Raw genomic sequence first — 19183 nt, 5'->3', positions numbered from 1 at the left:
CAAGACTGTTTGCATTATACCATATACATTTATCAGCAAAATAATGACAGTAGACTCTGTGGACATGGGTATAACACTAGCAGGGAGCTCTGAGCATTTCTAAGAACATGGAAATGTCTTTCAGGAAGAAAAGGAACTGCCACCTGTACCATTTGCCACCATTGATTTCATAGCATGACCTTGTTCATTTTCACATTAAGATGGGGTGGGGGCGGGGTTGGGGGGAAAGCACACCATGATGAGAACATAAACTTAGGAGGGGACACCGCCCCAATACTCCATGACCACTTACAGCAAAGAAAACTTCATCTCCAACATTTCAACAAATAACTTGATAAACGACTTCTCTGTTTAAAAGTATTTACTGACTCGTTCCTACCACTGGGGTAGGGGAAGTGTCCTGTGGTCCATATATATAATTTTAATTTTATTATTTTTATGTGTATGTGATGAGTGTTTTGCCTGCATGTATGTCTTTGCACTATAAAAGTGTGTATTGCCCACATAGGCCAGAAGGTGTCGGATCTCCTGGAATTGGAGTTACGAATGGTTGTAAGCCTCTGGGGGCTGAGAACTGAACCTGTGTCCTCTGGAAGAGTAGCCAGTGCGCTTCACTGCTGAGCCATCTCTCCAGCCTATATGATTGTTCCAACTTCCCGTGCCCTTTCCCCCAGATGCCATCCTGCTTTAAAATGACTTTCTCAGAATATGCTGTTTTCTGTCCTGACTGATTCTATAACAATTTCCCCCTGTCCTGGGAATTTCCTCAACCTCTATGAACCCTCATGCTATCTTAAGTCTGCCTTCTAACTGGTTTATAGCCATGGCAGACACACTAACTGATCATATTTGGGATAAATGTGCAATGGTGGCCATAAGAATATAAAGTAATTTCTTCCATTGTTTGGATTGAATTACATTACATTTGGATTGGCAGCAATGAAATAACCACAAGGGAAATCTCTCATTGTTGACAAAGCTAGATACTGGAAAAGTATCCTAGTCTTGAAATAAGTCTGGATGCTAATTTTACCTTCTGTGAAAAAGATGCTTTAGTTTGTCCTTGTGGAGGAAAACAACAGTATATTCACATTGGCGTGAGCCAAGTTCAGTGGTAAGTGTGATCAAACATTTTGTGTATTTAAAACTTGTCTTTTAGCTACAAAAATAAAATTTTACCTCTTGAAATGATTCACCAGGACTCCAACAAGTTCTCCAATCCGACTCTCATGGGTTGGCTGTTTGCTGAAGAGGCAGACAATGAGGTCTTTGTTGTCTTTTGTATGGAACACTACAAGCTGGTCCTTTCCATTGGAGACGCTCAGGCCAGTCAACTGCAAGGAGGAGCACACAGGCCGTTAGGCTGTCCCTGGAAGGACGAGTTAAATCCGGCTACGGCAACATGCTGAGGACTTTCGCCTTTACCAAGTTTCATGGAATAAGGAGACAAAACAAACAAAAACAGTAAAGGTAAGAAATAACGTGATCGGAAATCAAGGTAACAAGATGATGATTCTTTCAGAAAATGAATAAAACTGGCAAGCTTCTAGCTTAAGAGACAAAGATGGAGAGACATTATTGCCAGGGTTAGGAACATAAGGGGGGCTATCCGCACAGACCACAATGACGTCAATATAAAAAGGGATTATTTGACCATCTCTGGGTCCAGAGTCCTCAGCAACTTAAACCAAACAATTCCTTGAAAGCACTGAACCCCTCTCTCCTCCAAATAGTCTGACTGGTCTGTATCTATTGAAGAGATTAAATCTCCTAAATATTTCCAGAAAAATCCTAGGCCCAGATGATTTCATTGGTGAACTATCCCATACATCTAAAGAAATACCATCGGGTTGGGGATTTAGCTCAGTGGTAGAGCGCTTGCCTAGCAAGTGCAAGGCCCTGAGTTCGGTCCCCAGCTCGAAAAAAAAAAAAAAAAAGAAAAAAAAAAAAAAAAAGAAATACCATCATTTCTCCATATCTCTTCAAGAAAATAGAAGGGAACACATCTAACTCATTTTAAGAATCATTGCTCTGACACAAAAAATAGATAGCATAAGAAAATGATAAACTGATGTTCTCTATGAACTAGGACATAAAACCATCAGCAAACTGAACTTAATAACATATTTGAAAAATACACAATGAAGCAAAAATAAAACAAAACAAAACAAAAATAAAATACCTGGCCCTACAATGACTTTTTAAAAGCTAAAATATTTAGAAATCTAAAAAAGTGTGTGTTAGGACCTACATATGGCAAACTATTAAATACTGATAAAGTCAAATTACAATACAGATGAAAAAAGACCCTAAAAAATGAAAAGAAAATGCAATTAGGGACTGGAAAATTCAGTACTGTTTAGACCCCAATTTTCTATAAACTGATTTACAGATGTAATAAATGTCGGACAAAATGTTTGGTTAAACATCAAAAAGCTGACTCTGCAGTGCACGTGGAAAGGCGAGGGAGCGAAAGCAGGCACAGCAGTTTTGAAAAAGAAAAGCAAGGTTGGAAGACTATGTCGCTGACTTTAATGGTAACTACAGAGCAGAAGTCACCAGGACAACATAATCTGTGAAGAGGTGAAAACTAAGATCAGAAATACAGTCACACAACTATGACCAGTGCCTCGCCCACAAAAGTGCAAAGGTGACTCAGCAGAGAACAGACAATCTGGACAACCTGGGATATTTGGGCATCTATATTTCAACAGAAACAAGTGTTCATTCAAGTCTCAGACCTCCCAACTCAATTCAAGATGGACCAGAGGTCTAAACATAGAATGCTAACTATTAGACTTCTAGAAGAAAACTAATGATAAGAAATTACTGCACCGGGGTTGGGGATTTAGCTCAGTGGTAGAGCGCTTGCCTAGCAAGCGCAAGGCCCTGGGTTCAGTCCCCAGCTCCGAAAAAAAGAATAATAAAAAAAAAATTACCGCACCCCCCCAAAAAAAATTACTGCATCAAAGAAAGCATATGAATGACAAGTGAACATGGAAAGGTGTTTAACTTTTTTAGAAGATACAAATAAAACTCATAATGAGATATAGACCACAAACCTGCCTGAGAAAAATCAGAACACACACATAGACACAGACAGACAGACAGACACATACCCACACCGCCACAAAACCTCAAACCTTTGTTAATACAAAAATTACATACAGGATTGCTTGTAGTAGCCCTATAATGACTCCAACAAATGTAATCAAATGCCTATTAATAGGTGAATGGATAAACAAACCAAGACACGCCAATAACAATGCTGAGCATTGAGGAAGAACAAACTGATGGTGCAGATGGTTCTATATCAAGCGTAAACATCAAAGGCGTTGTGTTCAGTGAGCAGTCAGTCTCCAGTGGTCACACACACGATTTCACTTCTAAGTTTTCTAGCATGATGGTGTCACTTTGTGCCCTGACCGCTGCAGTGTTTACTACAGTGTCTTAAGACTCACAGACCTGGGTCAGCTTCATGCATGAAAGCCAATTTTATTACATGCAAATTAAAAATTACAGCTCTCTGGCTAGTTGGCATCCTACTTTGGGTAACAATGAGCACTCTCTCATCTTGGGCATTTCCCACTGCAGACAATACTGATGTGCCACTCCCTCACTGCCACTGGTGCCATCAGTGAGCAAGCAGCCAGCAGGGACCAGGCAGCTGTAGGACAGTGTGTGTGCTGGCACCAGGGCTGGATCTAGCAAAGAAAGAAACCTCACTCTCAGGGGAGTCAGTACAGCAGATTCTGGAGGATATCGAGGCACAGAAGGCTCTTCAGTCGTAGATCTGGAAGGCTAGGGAGAATCCTCTGGTTTACAGAGGAGGAAAGCAGGGTTCAAGGTGCTCAGGTGATGTGTTGACCCAGACACCAGAAATCAGGCTACGAACTGACTCACACTTGCAGGTATTTTTCCCTATCATACCCAGTTTAAATTCTTCCTTTTTGCTTTGCTTTTCTCCTTCCTTCCTTCCTTCCTTCCTTCCTTCCTTCCTTCCTTCCTTCCTTCCTTCCTTCCTTCCTCCCTCCCCTCCCTCCCCCCTCCCTCCCTCCTTCCCTCCTTTTAGTGCTGGGATCCATCTCAGAGTCCTCAGCGTGCTAGCAAGTACTCTACCACGGGGCTATACCCCCAGTCATATCACACGAAGCCTTTCCAAATACCAGACATAAGTGGATGTAAGATTCACAAATTGTACTTCATGAAAATGTATTCATATGAGGTGAGCTCTCAGGTAGATTTTATTTGCTTATTTATTGTGTGGAGGTCAGAAGCCAACGGGTGGGGGTTGGATCTCTCCTTCCACCGTGTGCATGTCAGGGATAGAGCTCAGGCCATGGGCTTGGTGGCCAGTTCCTTTACCCACGGAGCCATTCCACCATGCCCTGGTGGTGGAGCATTTTAACAAATGTCAGGTCAGTGTTTGATGGAGAGCAGGGAAAACAGTTAAATAACTGGAAATCATTCACTAACTTCGGTACAAATGGCTGTCTGAGGCTAGGGGTAAGGCGGTACAGCAATTTCTCTGCCACTTAGACATACTGCATCCAGATGATTTTTGTATGATTAAATTAAAAATATCATTTTCATTTGAAAAATATTTTATGCCTATGATGCCTCACTCTCATTTGATTACTTTATTTGTGAGATCCAAAATTGAATTTGTGCAGCACTTCACAGGAAAGCTTGATTAAAACCTAATAAAATGAGAACTGGAGCAGCAGTAAGCGCCAGCGCTTTCCAGGCCCTGCGAGTACAGGGGCTGGCAAGAGCAGTGAGGCAGCATGCTGCTGCACCCCGCCCCCCTTGTGCTCACACAGAGGGCCACTTCCCAGAATGCCCTCCCTTCCCCATCAGCGCTCCCCCACCTCTGCCTCCTTCCCTATCTTTCTCTGAGGAGAGCTGCACCTGCTGCAAGTGGGAATTCGTTCCTTCTGTGTGTGTTTAGGTATTACTGTGTGGAGTCCTGGTTCTCAAGAGAGAGACTGAAGCACTGAGCTTGCTCCACGACACAGGGAAAGATTAGGTCCCCCTGTCTGGAGGCAGACAAAGAACAGGAGAGAAGGTCTCCTGGGAGGCCGCCTGGTGAGTAGGAAGGCTGTGGGTTGGGAGGGATCTGTGAAACCCACTTCAGCCTTGCGATCTCAGATGTTCATGCAGTTTCCTGGGGCTCAACCTCCTGTGCTGCCAGCTCTCGGGCCAGTGGCACGGGGCTCTACTTCATTCTTGTGCCTCAGAGCCTCCAAATGCTCGGATCACAGGCGCTCTCAGGACGGGATGATGATTCCATCAGGACTTGGAAAGTTCTATCACACGGAAAAATGCGGAAGCCATCCTGATTATTTAATTCTGATAGCAAGATTTGATGTTTCATGCTCTCTCTTATGGTCTTATGAGTGCCCGAACCCCAACAATCCGATGTGAATATTATGAGTATAAATAGAAAAATCCAAATAATCAAGTTGAATCCACAACTGAAAGGTTGGCCTGCATTAGGAAAGCATCAGTAAAACTCAGTTGATGAGGAGGCCACATCTTCCTGCTATCTGCATGACCTATGCTTGTCTAACTAGAGGGGCATTCCTTGAGCTCTGACTGGATGGCTTTCAATTCTTTAAGGCAAGCAAGCATACAATTGTAGATATGCGTCATTTTTATTTCATGATTCCTCATGTGTACAAACGACACCCTTTCTACAGCAAGTATTTATTACTAGCTCATCCTTCTTATCGGTATAGCTTTTCCTAACTACTTGGTAGTCTTTGGCAATAAAGTGCTGTAGACAGAGTAGAAAACACATCTGCCCTCCTTGGAACTAGAGTATGAAAGGCCTCAGATCTGGTTGACTGTGGAGAACTCTACCTGGATCTTTTAATATAACTAAACCAAAAGGAGTTCATGTATGTGTGTATGTATCCATAACACATACACATAGGTGCCTTTGGAGGTCAGAAGAGAATCTCTTGGAGCTGGAGTTACAGGTAGGTGTGAAGTATATTATGGGGGTACTGGGAACAGAAATTTGGGTCCTCTGGAAGAGCAGTATGCATTCTTAACCTCTGAGCCATCCCTTTAGTCTGTAATGTGATTTTTAACCTATAAACATATGCCACCTATATTTTATTTTTATAAATAGCAGGTAAAAGAAATAATGAGTTGGAAATTAGAAACATAACCCCACTTCTATACACCCTTAACAGGATTTTTAGAAATTGAGGTATAGGGGCTGAAGAGGTGGCTTGTCAGGTAGGAGTACTGGCTGCTCTTCTAGAGGGCCATGGTGGCTCAGAACTCTCTGCAACTCCAGCCCCAGAGGATCCAATGCCGCCTTCTGGCCTGCAAGGGTACTGCATACATATGTGCATACTCATTAAAAAAGAGTTAGGCATTTAACTGCTGGTAGGAATGTAAATTAAATGTATTGCTATTATAGAAATCAAAATGGAGACTTCCCAAAAGAACAAAAGAGAACTACCAAATAATTCAGCAACAGCACTCCAGGCGTATACCTGAAGGAAAGACACATGGCAGATACCTGCACAGCCAGGTTCACCGTGGCACTGTCCACAGCAGCCAAGCTGTGGGGCCAGCCTAGATCCCCATCAGCAGACAGATGGGCTAAAAGGTGGCAGATCTACTCAGTGGAATTTTGCTTGTTATGTCTCTTTCAGAAAAGTGATCAGGCCTGGAGATGATTATGTTAAACAAGGCAGATTAAAGAAGACAAAGATTGCATTTTTGCCAGAATAAAACGTATTTTGTACGTTTGGTATATTCTAAATCTGAAGTACAAGTTAGAATACAATTTGCATGTGTGTTGTATGTAACATTTAGTAACATTCATAGATCCTCAAGCATACAGATGGGAGATTCTGACACCAACATTAAGATGGGAAATAAACCTGCGCACCAGTGCGCTCTCCTGGCTGTTCTTCGCTTTCAGTCTTAGCCCTGGATCTGCATGGAACTGTGATTTGGGGACTTTGGGGATTCAGTATTTTGAGGACGGGTGGGTGGGTGGGCATGAAATAGTCTTTTTTTTTTTTTTTTTTGAGCTGAGGACTGAACCCAGGGCCTTGTGCTTGCTAGGCAAGCGCTCTACCACTGAGCTAAATCCCCAACCCCGCATGAAATAGTCTCACTCTGTAGTGTAGCCAAGTTCAGACCTGCAACAGTCCCCCTCCTCCAGTGCATAGAGCAGCAGACTACAGATGCTCTAGCTGCTGTGCCCAACTTTAAAAATTCATGAGGGCTGGAGCACTGACTACTCTTCCAGAGGTCCTGAGTTCAAATCCCAGCAACCACATGGTGGCTCACAACCATCTGTAATGGGATCTGATGCCCTCTTCAGGTGAAGACAGTTACAGTGTACTTATATATAATAAATAAATAAATTAAAAAAACCTCATATGGGCTACAAAGATGATTACTTAGACTGTTAAATCCAGGGGTCCACTGTAGTAATATTGAATGATCGCCCTATCCTCTATTTATATGGATATATACTACCAGACTAAGAATTTATTTTTTTTTAAAAAATATTGATCTTCAGAAGGGCCTGGTAGACCCTGTCTCAAAATAAATTCACAAACAAACAAACAAACAAACAAATGCAAGCCTGGGAATGTAGTCTGGTGGGAGAGCGCTTGCTTAGCATATGTAAGGCCGTATGCCCAATCCTCAGTACAGAAAATAAGCACATACATGGGGAAACTAATTTAGAATATTTGTATTAGTTCTTTGAAATTTGATAAAACAGTTTAGTCATCTTTACCCTCACTCCTCTTCTGACCTCTGTACCCTTCTCTGCTTCAGGTCCTTTCTCTTTTATAAAAATTCTCCACTGAGTCCAATTTGTGCTGACCATACACTGATAGGTGTGGGGCCATCCATTGGATAGGGTCAACCTACCAGGCGACACACCCTTAAGGACTGTCTCTCCTTCCCCTGGAAGCTGTCAGAATCTGTAAATCACTCTTCAGTTAGGATGCGGGTTCACAGTCCTCCTCCCTCCGGGTCAGAATGCTGACCACAGCTGTGTAAGTTCACGAGTGCCACAGTCCTCTCTTACCTAGGAGACATGCTCTGCTCCTCCATGACCTCTGGTTCTTCCAATCTTTCTGCTTCCTCTTCTATAGTGACCTGAGCCTTGGCAGGGGGTGCTGTCCCATCAGTGGCTGAGCGCTCCACATTCTCTGCATTTTGATCAGTCCTGAGTTTCTTGCTAACTATTGCACAAGGAATTCTCAGATGAGTTCTGAGAGCTGTGCTAATCTATGGAAAATTCTAATTTTTAGAGGGGATTATGGGCTGGAGAGATGGCTCAGCGGTTAAGAGCATTGACTGCTCTTCCAGAGGTCCTGAGTTCAAATCCCAGCAACCACATGGTGGCTCACAGCCATCTGTAATGAGATCGGAGGCCCTCTTCTGGTGTGTCTAAAGACAGCTACAGTGTACTCATATACATAAAATAAATAAATTAAAAAAAAAAAAGAGGGGATTATGCTGGTGGTCTTAAAGAGGTTATTTAAATTCTTACAGCAACAGAATGCAGCTTCTTTTTTCCCACAATTACCTTTGGCCTTAGTGCGCCATGCAGTGACTGGGCACTTGCCTTGCACGCTTGAGGCCCTGGGTTCAAACATTCACAACCACTAAAAGTGCTTGAAATTAAAGCTTGAAATTTAAGTTTGCAATTTAAGCTTGTTGGTTGCTGTAGCAGGCAGGGCACATAGTCTGCCAAGGGTCACTGTAACTGTCACTGTGTTTGTCTGTTTTCTTTCCCTTCCATGTCTTTATACCTCAACCTGATTGTATCCCCATGTGCATGTCAGACAAAACTGTGGGTCCTAGAAATAACAGCTGTAAAACTAAGAATTCTGAAGGGAGCTCCAAGAAACTGCAGCTTTCTGAAGCACATGACTCACAGGTAAAGGCTCAGGTGCTTCATGACAAAAGACTAAATAACATGATAGGCTGGGTCACATTAACACATTCTCTCCTCAGGGACCACAGAGAACTTCCTGGGCCATCACTGTGTCTTGATTCCCTTTGAGGGGCTGGGGGAGTGACTGTTCCAGATTTGCTCGTGGTCCTCTCATCGGGAGGACATCTCTCAGCTGGCTACAGCCCTCTCAGCACACATCCCAGAGGACCACAGTAACTTGCGCATTTCTGCCCTCCAGAGAGATGTGGGTGTTGATGAAATTGAAATGGCCCTGGAATTTCTCCAGGTCCTGCTTGTATTCTGAAATATACACTGTCTCTTGAATTTCCTATTCTCTAGTTCATTTCTTCAGTTTGACTGCAGGGCTTTAACAATTATGCTCTTTTGATCTCAGCAAATTGATTTGGCTACTTCTCAATGGAGAACGTTCTGTTCATTCTGTCTTTCATCCGACACTTGGAAGACAGTTGGGCTGGCTCTTCCCAGGATTCTGTGTGACCTCCCATCTCCCTCTCTCTCCCCTTTTTTCCCCTTTTCTCCCCACTCTCACTCCTCTTGTTCCTGCCGTCCTGTCTCAGTAAGATTTAAATCCCAAATCCGATCGGTACTGTCTCATCATGGACATATCACACTGCTTAGGATAACTGAGAGTTGATCTTCTTGTAAACAACTAAGTACTCGTGCCCCGAGCCACTGTCTAAGCTGACTGTCCCCAGGTTACCACGTTGAGAGGAAGCCAAGTCTTACAGAGCACAGACATTCTGGGTCAGCAGCATTGGTACTGGGCCAGACAAACATGAGGGCTTCAATGTTTCACACCCATGTTTATCTTAATCTTTTCTCTATTGTAATAACATGATGTCACGGTGCCACAGGCAAATGGTGATGGAACAAGGTTTACCGTGGCAGACAACTCTGGTGTATGGCTGAGGGACATATGTAGAGACATCCCCTTTGCTAACAGAATCCAGATGTGGGGCAGGATATCTTGTAGTGTATGTGTGAGTTCTTCGGTCTCTTTTTCTTCTAATATAGCCACCAGTCTTCAGCAAGGTCTCTACTCTGAAAACCTTATCCAGTCACAATCACCTCCCAACGGCTGCACCTCCAGCCACATACTTTAAGTTTCTATCCTTATAGATGGTCACAACAGGGGTCCAGTCCCATGTGGATCTCACAGGGGCAAGTGGCTCTCAGTGCACAGAAGCTGCTGAGAAGCGGCCTTAGCATTTCCCAACTAAAGCCCAAGGCACTATGCAGCATAGGGGAACCGGCCCCACCGACCCTCCAAACTCAGCCCAAGGAATCTGTGAGCATGATAAGATGGTGATTTAATTATTTATTTCTCCTGGGTCTGGGTTGCTTTGTTACCTAGCAACAGTCACTGGAATAGAAATGCGGAGAGAAGAGGGGATGCCACTGTAACAGCGCTAACACAGTTGGCATAGGCTTTGGGAAGTGAGTAGGAGGTGGAAGAGAAGCCTCCTGGGGGACTCTGATGAGTTTCTAGGAGGTGTGAAGTGGAGGCTGCAGGGAGGGAAGGAAAACAAGCCCTCAGACCAGAATCAAAAGGCATTGTAGTTAGGAAGGGGCGGGATGTGCCAGCACTGGCCTCAGTGAGGTGTGGGGATAGAGAATGCAGCTAGCACGGGTGACGGTCCAGATAAGGAGGGTTCAGACACTGCAGGGAATGCGGGTGACTTCCTGCTATGAAAAAATGTAAGAGGAAACAGGAGATCCTAATAAAGAACTGTTCATCTTTCATGCAGTATTTAGAGGAAATAGAAAGAAGCCCGCAACTGCTGGGCTTCAAAATACAACTGTTCCTTATTTGCAGTTTCTCCAGATGGCAAATGATTCTTCAATTAAGAAATGGTTTCAGGGCAATGGATCAAATCCAGAGGAGGATTGTAAGATCCATTGTCGCAACCTCAGAAACATCTAAAGCATTGCTTCAAAGAGTCTTCCAGACATGAAAGACGCTGTAAAGATCTTCAGGGCATGTCTTGTGAATTCTCTCTATTGACACCAGGGTTCTCAAGGGCCTTGCTCACAGCAGCACAAGGAGTTCAACATGGAGCAGCTAGTTTAGCAGATTGCTGGCTGTGGTCCTGTCTCTCTGACAGAGTAGGCCATGCACAGTGGCTCTATCATTCCTCACAGGAGTGGACTTAGATTTCAGACAGCACTAAAGGGATAGAAACCACACAACGCGCAGACACTTCTGAACCCCTCGTTTTTGTGGGTAGAAGGTTATGAAGGTGAGCTGCAAACACAGATGGCCATGGACAATGAACCCTCCATCTGCTCCCCCTTGAACAGGTGTCCGTGGGGTCACTTCCTCACAGTCCATGGACAACTTCTGTTTAGTTCACTGATCTTAATGTGGAAGGAATGCTACTTAGGGAGTGGAACCTGGACTGAATTAAATGATTAAGATCTAGGCTTTTGACTTTGAAACCTTATAACATCAGGGGACAGGACTTTGGGGGAATCTTGGGAGGGAAAGAACACATTCATACACATACACACTGTCTCTCTCACATTCACACACACGTGGTTCCGAGCGTTGAGCCATATGTATAGTAGGCGAGTGCTGTGTTACTGAACTACATGGGACTACAGTACCAACCTTATGTTTTTGAAAAATCGAGTGCTAGGCATTCAACCAGAGAAATTTATGCTGTTTTTTGAGACAGGATTTTTCTGTGTAGCCCTGGATGTGCAGGAACTCACTCTGTAGATCAGGCTAGCCTTAGAGATCCACCTGCCTCTGCCTCTTGAGTGCTGAGATTAAAGGCATGCGACACCACTGCCTGGCAACATTCTAAACAGAGAGATTTGAGTGATTTTTCTTTCTTTTTTTAAGCAGAGGGTAGCTGTGGAGGATTTCAAACATGATTTCACAAATTCTTCACCACTTTTCTCATTAAATTGCTCTTCCTTTTGTATGAGGGCTATGGTATGAGGTACCTTTATGTAATAAAATACACCAACATGAGGCCGAGTGCCTTTTAACAGTAGTTCACAGACAGTTCCCTGAGTGCCCCCACTGAAGCCCACTGCCAGGAATGGTAGCACCAGTCTGTAATACAAGAAGCTAGGAGGCTAAGGCAGGAGGATTATGAGTTAAAAAGAAGGAGGAGGAGGAAGAGGAAGAGGAGTAGAAGAATTACTATTAAAAGAAGAAACCTGTGGACCTCTGTGCTTAGAGAAGCTAAGTATCTTGAGGCTTTAGAGATATTCCAGTTGCCATTTCACACTTCCAGCAAGTGCTGACCACTGGAATAAGTGAGCCTCCAATGACTTGAGTCCCTAGCCTCTGAGATACTGGAGGCCCTGGATCCTGAGGAACAGAGATACACCATTTGCTTTGCCTGTTAGATTCCTGACTCAAGAAATGAGAACCATAAAATGTCTTGCTTCTACATATGAGATAGTTAAAATTTTTTTTAAAATACTGTTTCATTATGTAGCCTCTGTTGATCTGGAACTCACTATGTAAACCAGGCAGGCCTTAGACTCAAAAGAGATAAGCTGCCTCTGCCTCCTGAGTGCTGTATCGCATTTTAATTAACCTACTGTGTGTTTGTATGCGTCTATGTGGAGGTCAGAGAAAACTTATGGCCCTGCGGGTTCTGAAGATTGAACTCAGGCTGTCAGTTTTCACAGCTGGCACCTTTACTGCTAAGCCAGCCCTGGGATAGTTTATTATTCATCGATTGTAACCAAAACATGCGTGGTGGTTTGAATAGGTATGGCTCCCATAGATTTATGTGTTTGAATGCTTGGCCATCATAAGTGGCACTATTAGAAGGTGTTGGCCTTGTTCTGTGTCACTGTGCGGGTGGGCTTTGAGGTCCCTTATGCTCAAGCTACACTGAGTATGGCACACGGTTCCCTTCTGCTGCCTGTGGATCAGATGTAGAACTCTATCTTTGAGAGCTACACTTCAGTCCCAATAGAGACATACTCATTTTATAAATATATTGTGGAAAGAATGTATAGTTATACCTAAGACTTAATTCCCTATTAAACAAAAAAAATCCTCTTGATGAATTGTTTTTTAAATGTGGTTGGGGAAAAAAGGCCTCTATTTTGAAAATGTTTTCTACCCAAATTAAATAGAACCAAGTAATTATTTTAGGAATAAAGTAATATTTTAGGAATTAAGCATTATAGTGGTGAAAATTAATTAGCGTGTTTTAAAGCACATACATCTTCAGGGATGCTGAAGTCCCAGGACCACACTCCCGGCCAACGTTTTCCAAAAATCATACCAATATATATATATGAACTACCTGGCATTTTAATAGTGAAACAAAACCTATTATACAAAATAGGGGCCTTGGGCAATTAAAAATACAGTCTTAAAACCAACAGAACTGATTTTTATACACTAGTTCTTGCTAAGAATCTAGTAGTTCCGATCAATATTATTCAAGTCAACAAAACTAATGAGCTGATTAAAGGGCTGGGTTTACATCACTAACAAGGGCTTTCTACCTTTGATGGTAACACCTTGATGAAAGCCCTCCAAAAAGACCGCCCTGTAAGTTTCCAACCCTAACCCATCTCACTACACTGACTGAATACCAACTTCTGATTCTTCTATTTCACACATCCTGACAGACATCCAGGGCCCCGTCAAGAAGAATGTTTGCAGCCTATACGTCATTCTCATGGCAAATGGGCTGCATGCTTTAGGAATGAAGTAATATCCATCCAGAGAGTGGCACAGTGTGAGCTGGCCTGCCATTGTCTCCTCTGTTCGTCCTTGGGTCCTTTTTCCTCATGTGGGAAGGGCCTTATTTATAGGAACCACGTTGGGCTCTTTCCGTGTTTGGCGTGAATGTCAAATTCCTTACTAGGAAGGCAGTTAGAGTCCAGCGGCTCTAGTCTTCTAGATCTCATGTCTTCTTGATGAAATCCTCATACCTGCTCTTTGAGTAACGGAGCTATCTTATAACTTGGAATTTAGCAAAATAGCTCCATGGAAAACTGGAATTTTAATTTCAAAAAGGCTGCTCTGGGGAAATAGCTCTAGAAAGCACTTCGATGAGATTTTAAAGCCCAAGCCGTCCAGTGGGAGTCAGCTGTATTTCCGAGTGTCCCTGTGCTTTCGGCTTTCATGGCTTGCAACACGCCTGCCTATGGCAGATGGGCTCTCCTTTAATTACTGCCTCAGATTTATTGTTGTGGGTTTGGGAAACACATAATCAAATTCTCCACAAGGGTACACGAAGCAAGACGAATGGCCCAAGAGGGTACTTCTTTAGAACAAGTATGCAAAGCCAAGTGCTTAAGCCCTGTCACATCTATTTTGACTATTCAAACTTCTATTCTGACGGAGGCTCCTCTGGACCAGTGGTTCCCAAATGTGCCTGCACATTAGGAGCATTGGGGGTATTCTGATTTATTTCATTTGAGAAGCTTCCCAAGTGATTCTAATTGTATAAAACCGTAGATTTAGGTGAGGCTACTAAATAATTGGGTCTTAGATAGTCAAATTATTATTTTACAAAGATAATTGTTTTGCTAATTGAATCAAGTTTAAAAATCTATTTTAAATGTATTTTTCCTTTTTCTTAAAATATCAACTTAATTAAGTTGCTTCCCATATTGGTCTTTGAATTGAAATTCTTTATCTTACCAATAATGACCTTCCAGCTGCAAAAGGATTAGGCACTCATTATTTTGAGTGCACTATTCTTCTCCTGCCATTGCCCACAGGTTGAATCTACACACATTATTTCAGGTATGATGAGTAATTTCAACTGTATTCTGATCATTTTGGCTACTGTGCTATAAGATGGGTTTGTACTTGGCCTCCATCAGCCACACATTGGTGGAGATGCTTTACAACCTGTAGGAGAGGAATGGAATCTAATCCAGGACACATAGGAGGCTACAAACAATACATTAACACATATGCATGTATTCAGGCATGCATATGGACATGCACGCGTGTGCACATACACACACATTGCTAGGAAGCTCTAGCAATGCTCTCTTCCTCGTCACCTGAAAATGGGGGTTTAATACTGCCTCACAGAAAGGATAACAAAATTATTTAAATTACTACATGGGGAACATTAATTAGTGTACACAGAAAATGATTTTTAAACTGATAATTTTAATGAAGAATAGCTCAGGAATCTCTTGTATCTTATTTCTTCTCTCTACTTCTGGTGTTAGAACATCCACAAGAGACATTCCAAGGGTCCCTGAAATGGCTTTCCAGCTCTTGCCATTTCAGTCCAGAACATGCCACTTAAAATCTGTTAGTAAATAGTTCATGTAACACTTTAGGACAGTGGTTCTCAATCTGTGGGTTGTGACCCTTTTGGGAGTCACATATCAGAGATCCTGTTTTTCAGATATTTATAACTCATAACAGAGGCAAAATTACAATTAATGAAGTAGCAACAAAATACTTTTATGGTTGGGGGTCACCACAACAGGAGGAACTGTATTAAAGGGTCCCAGCATTAGGAAGGTTGAGAAGCATTGGGTTAAGAACTTGGAAAAAGCACAGGGTGGTGTTGTGCACACCTGTAATCCCAGTGCTTTGGAGGCAGAGGTGGTCGATCTCTTGAGTTCCAGGCCAGCCTGTTCTACAGAGTGAGTTCCAAAACAGCCAGGACTACAGAGAAAAACCATCTCAAGAAAAACAAACAAACAAATGAACTTGGAAAAGAGTGATGGAAAGGTGGCTGGGCTGTTGAGAGCACTGGTTGCTCTTCCAGGTGACCCACGTCTGAGTCCCAGCACCCACGTGGTGGCTGACAACTCTAACTCTAGATCCAGGGGGTCTGGTGCTGCTTTCTGGCCTCCATGGGCATGAGGTGCACAGTGATCAAGAGCACTGGCTGTCCTTCCAGAGGATGCAGGCTCAATTCCCAGCACACACGTGGGGACTCACAACCATCGGTAACTCCAGTTCCAGGGGGTCCGATGCTCTCTTCTGGCCTCATCATACATCAGGCGTGCATGTGGTGCAGAGACATATATGCAGGCAAAACGTCCATGCACACAGTGAATAAAGTATAAAAAGGAGAAAAAATTGGAAATAAATACCTATGTCCATCATAGAAAGCACACAAGAGCTGGTGTATACCTGCGGACCTCTGAAACCCTCCTCACCCCCAAAGCTATTTTTCTCTCTTCCCTGTGTCCTTGGACACTCAGTCCTTGTTGAGCATCAGTTTCAGCATTTGATGATGTAGTGTAGTGACGGGTGGCTTAGCCGCTCAGCTGTGGTGTCTTGTTATAGCAACAGAACCCACTAAGACAGACTCCACCCCAGACAACTCTCCAGACAGATGACTGCCATTGGGCTTCTCACTCCACATTCTCCAGACCACACAAACACAGCCTGTGTAAGACATCCTTTCTCGCACCTTTGCTTTTCCCTCTACACTGCCCATCTTGGTGAGGAATCGGGACCGTTCTCTACCAGGCATCTTGAAGGAAACTTCTGCCTTGTGACTCTTCTCAATGCTCGCTGCCTGTCATTTCTGCACTCCGAGTATCTTTTCTTCTTTTCACAATTTATTTCCGTTCTCTCCTCCTCCTTTCTTGTGCATGTGTGCGCGCACATGTTCGTTCCCGTGTGCTCAGTTGCCTACATAGGCCAGAAGAAAACACACAATCCCCTGAAGTTGGAGCCACCAAACATGTGTGTTGGGAACTAAATGTGGGTTCTCTGGAAGAGCAGCAAATGCTCTCAGGCCCCGAGCCATCTCGATAGCCCCTGAGTAGCTCTTGAACCACCACCCGATTCCCTTTCCTGTCCTCGTATGAGCTCAAGCTCTTGTAATTTCTCAAGTTGCCACAGCAGTGGCCTCTTAACTGCTTTCCCTGTCTCCAGTCTTACCCTGTCCAGTTCAACAGCAACCATTTATTGCTGTATGGAAGGAGGGGTTCCAGGGTTAAAGTCCACTTCCTAGTGGGGACATGGGGGAGAAAGATTTTAGACAACCATATATGTCTGTCAGGTTATGAGGAAGAATCCTAAGAAAGGCCCTGATGGAGAGCACGTTGGTGAAAGCATCATTTGGAGTATGCATTGAGGGAATTCGTGAGGGGCCCACATGGTTGTCTGAGAGGACCCTCAGTGAGGACAGACAGGAGGGGCAGAGAGCAGCCAGTGAGGCCCTGAATGCTGGCTTTCTCTTGTTCCTGACTTCCCAGGGTTGTGAGTTTACGAGGGAACAGTTTATGATTGCTGAGCACTTTAGCCACACAGAGAGAACTATGCTGTGGACCTCACAGTGCTACTTCAGAGGCGCTTACATGCACCTACTAAGCGTGCTGTTTTTTGACCACGACCTGTACACTCCCACATACCCTAATAGCTGTGTTCTCAGACGCCATTGGATAAGATTTCATTTACCTCATGCACTGAACTGGTCTTCAAATGCAAATAAGGCCTTTTCATAACTCATCTGACTTTGTGAAAAGTCAGGATCTGAAATGTCAAGGACACTGGAGAGCAGAGGCAGAAAGGCAGAGGCTGGAGGTAGCTTCTGAAGCAGGAAAATGGCTGCTCTCTCCACCAAAGTCCAATGAGGAAGTTGTCAAAGTGGGAGAAGACACAGAACTGGTCAGTTGTGCTGTCCTTGCTGTCATTTAGAAAATGAGGTGCAGTTAAACTTAATTATAAAAGTTTTGTGCAAACAAAGTTTGCTTTAGATCCAACCAATAACAGAGAAACTCATTTACCAAATGCCTGTCTAGGGCCAGCATAGGCAGTTCCCCAAGACTAGGGTGGGGTAGCGTGGGAGCCAGATGTGATGATGTATACATTGTTATCATAAAGGAAGGGGCTATTTATTTATTTACTGAGAGGGTGTTTCTACATGGACCAGGCTGGTTTCCAACTACAGATGTTCCTGCTGGGGCTTCCAGAGCACCGGGTTTACAGGTGTGTATCACAATGCCTGGATTATATTACTTTTATTTACGGAAAATCTTTTCACAAGACTAAGCTTGAACTTCAAGGAGATCATATGGTGGTGCATGCCAGTAATCCCAGTACATGGGAAGCTAAGTTGGGAGGATTCCAAGTTTGAAGACACCTTACGGTAACATAGTGATTTAAAGGCCAGCCGGATCTAGAAAGCAAATTCCTGTTCCAACCATAACCATTGCCAGATTCTTAATCTATTTGGGCTGCTATGAAAAAATACCCAAATTGGGTGTTTTATAAACAAGAGGAATTTATTTTCTCTTGGGGGTGTTAAGAATCCAAGATTAGAGGATGGTGGATGTCCAGAGTTAGTCTTTGGGCAGCAGACTGCGGACTTCATGGTGTCCTCGTGTGGTGGAAAGTGTGAGGGTCATTCTAGCTCTGCTGTAAGTCATTGATATTGCAAGGGTAGAGTCCTCAAGGCCCTGTCACCTAATGCTATTATCTTGGAATTTGGGATGTGAACACAGGAAGTTCAGAGAAACATATTTAGGCCACTGTACCCTTCTCTGTCTACACACACACACACACACACACACACACACACACACACACACACACACACACACACACACACACAGTCAACTGATTACAACTAATTTGGAGACAAATCCAAACTTTCAACAAATGTTTCCTCAAGAACTATAACAACAAACACCCCCCACACACCAAAGACCAACCAACCAACAAAAAACCCCAAAACAAAAAAAGGGCCAGGTATGGTAGCAAATGCTTTTTTTCTTTTCTTTTTCTTTTTCTTTTTTTCTTTTTTTTCGGAGCTGGGGACCGAACCCAGGGCCTTGCGCTTGCTAGGCAAGCGCTCTACCACTGAGCTAAATCCCCAACCCCAAATGCTTTTAATCCTAGCACTTCAAGTGCTGAGAAGCAGATGGACCTCTGAGAGCTTGAGAATAGCCAGGCTACATAGTAAGATGCTGTCTCAAAACGCAAAAACAAGACAAAAAAATAAAAGACTTTTTTTCATTAAAAAAATGGACAAGAGCTATACAGTGACAGTCCAGAACCGTGGGGGAGTAGACAGGCATGCTGTAGCAGGCAGGAAGTGTTTTCTGGTTCCATGTATATGTGGGTGCCCAACAGAGAGCCTCCTTGATTACCACGACTGGCACTGGAGACTGGAATGAACATACAGAGGTGATCCTTTGGAGCACTTTACCTCTCACTAGCTCCTGACCTCTCCTTTATTTCTTAGTAACATCTCTGTGACTGGCTAGAAGGTCCTTCTGCCCCATCATTCC

The 19183-nt window shown here is 43.6% G+C and overlaps 1 protein-coding gene across 1 annotated transcript in view; it reads right to left on the bottom strand.

The window, feature by feature from the left end:
• Positions 1 to 19183, bottom strand: part of Myo1d (myosin ID) — a 272879-nt gene that overhangs the window by 69165 nt on the left and 184531 nt on the right. Inside the window, exon 21 of the mRNA XM_032911997.1 lies at positions 1180 to 1334. Coding sequence (XP_032767888.1) covers positions 1180 to 1334 — 155 coding nt within the window. The remainder of the gene's footprint in view (positions 1 to 1179; positions 1335 to 19183) is intronic.

Source organism: Rattus rattus, chromosome 9, assembly GCF_011064425.1.
Source record: "Rattus rattus isolate New Zealand chromosome 9, Rrattus_CSIRO_v1, whole genome shotgun sequence".
Taxonomy (NCBI): domain Eukaryota; kingdom Metazoa; phylum Chordata; class Mammalia; order Rodentia; family Muridae; genus Rattus; species Rattus rattus.
The sequence above is the reverse complement of the archived record's forward strand: the minus strand, read 5'-3'. Positions and strand labels throughout refer to the sequence as shown.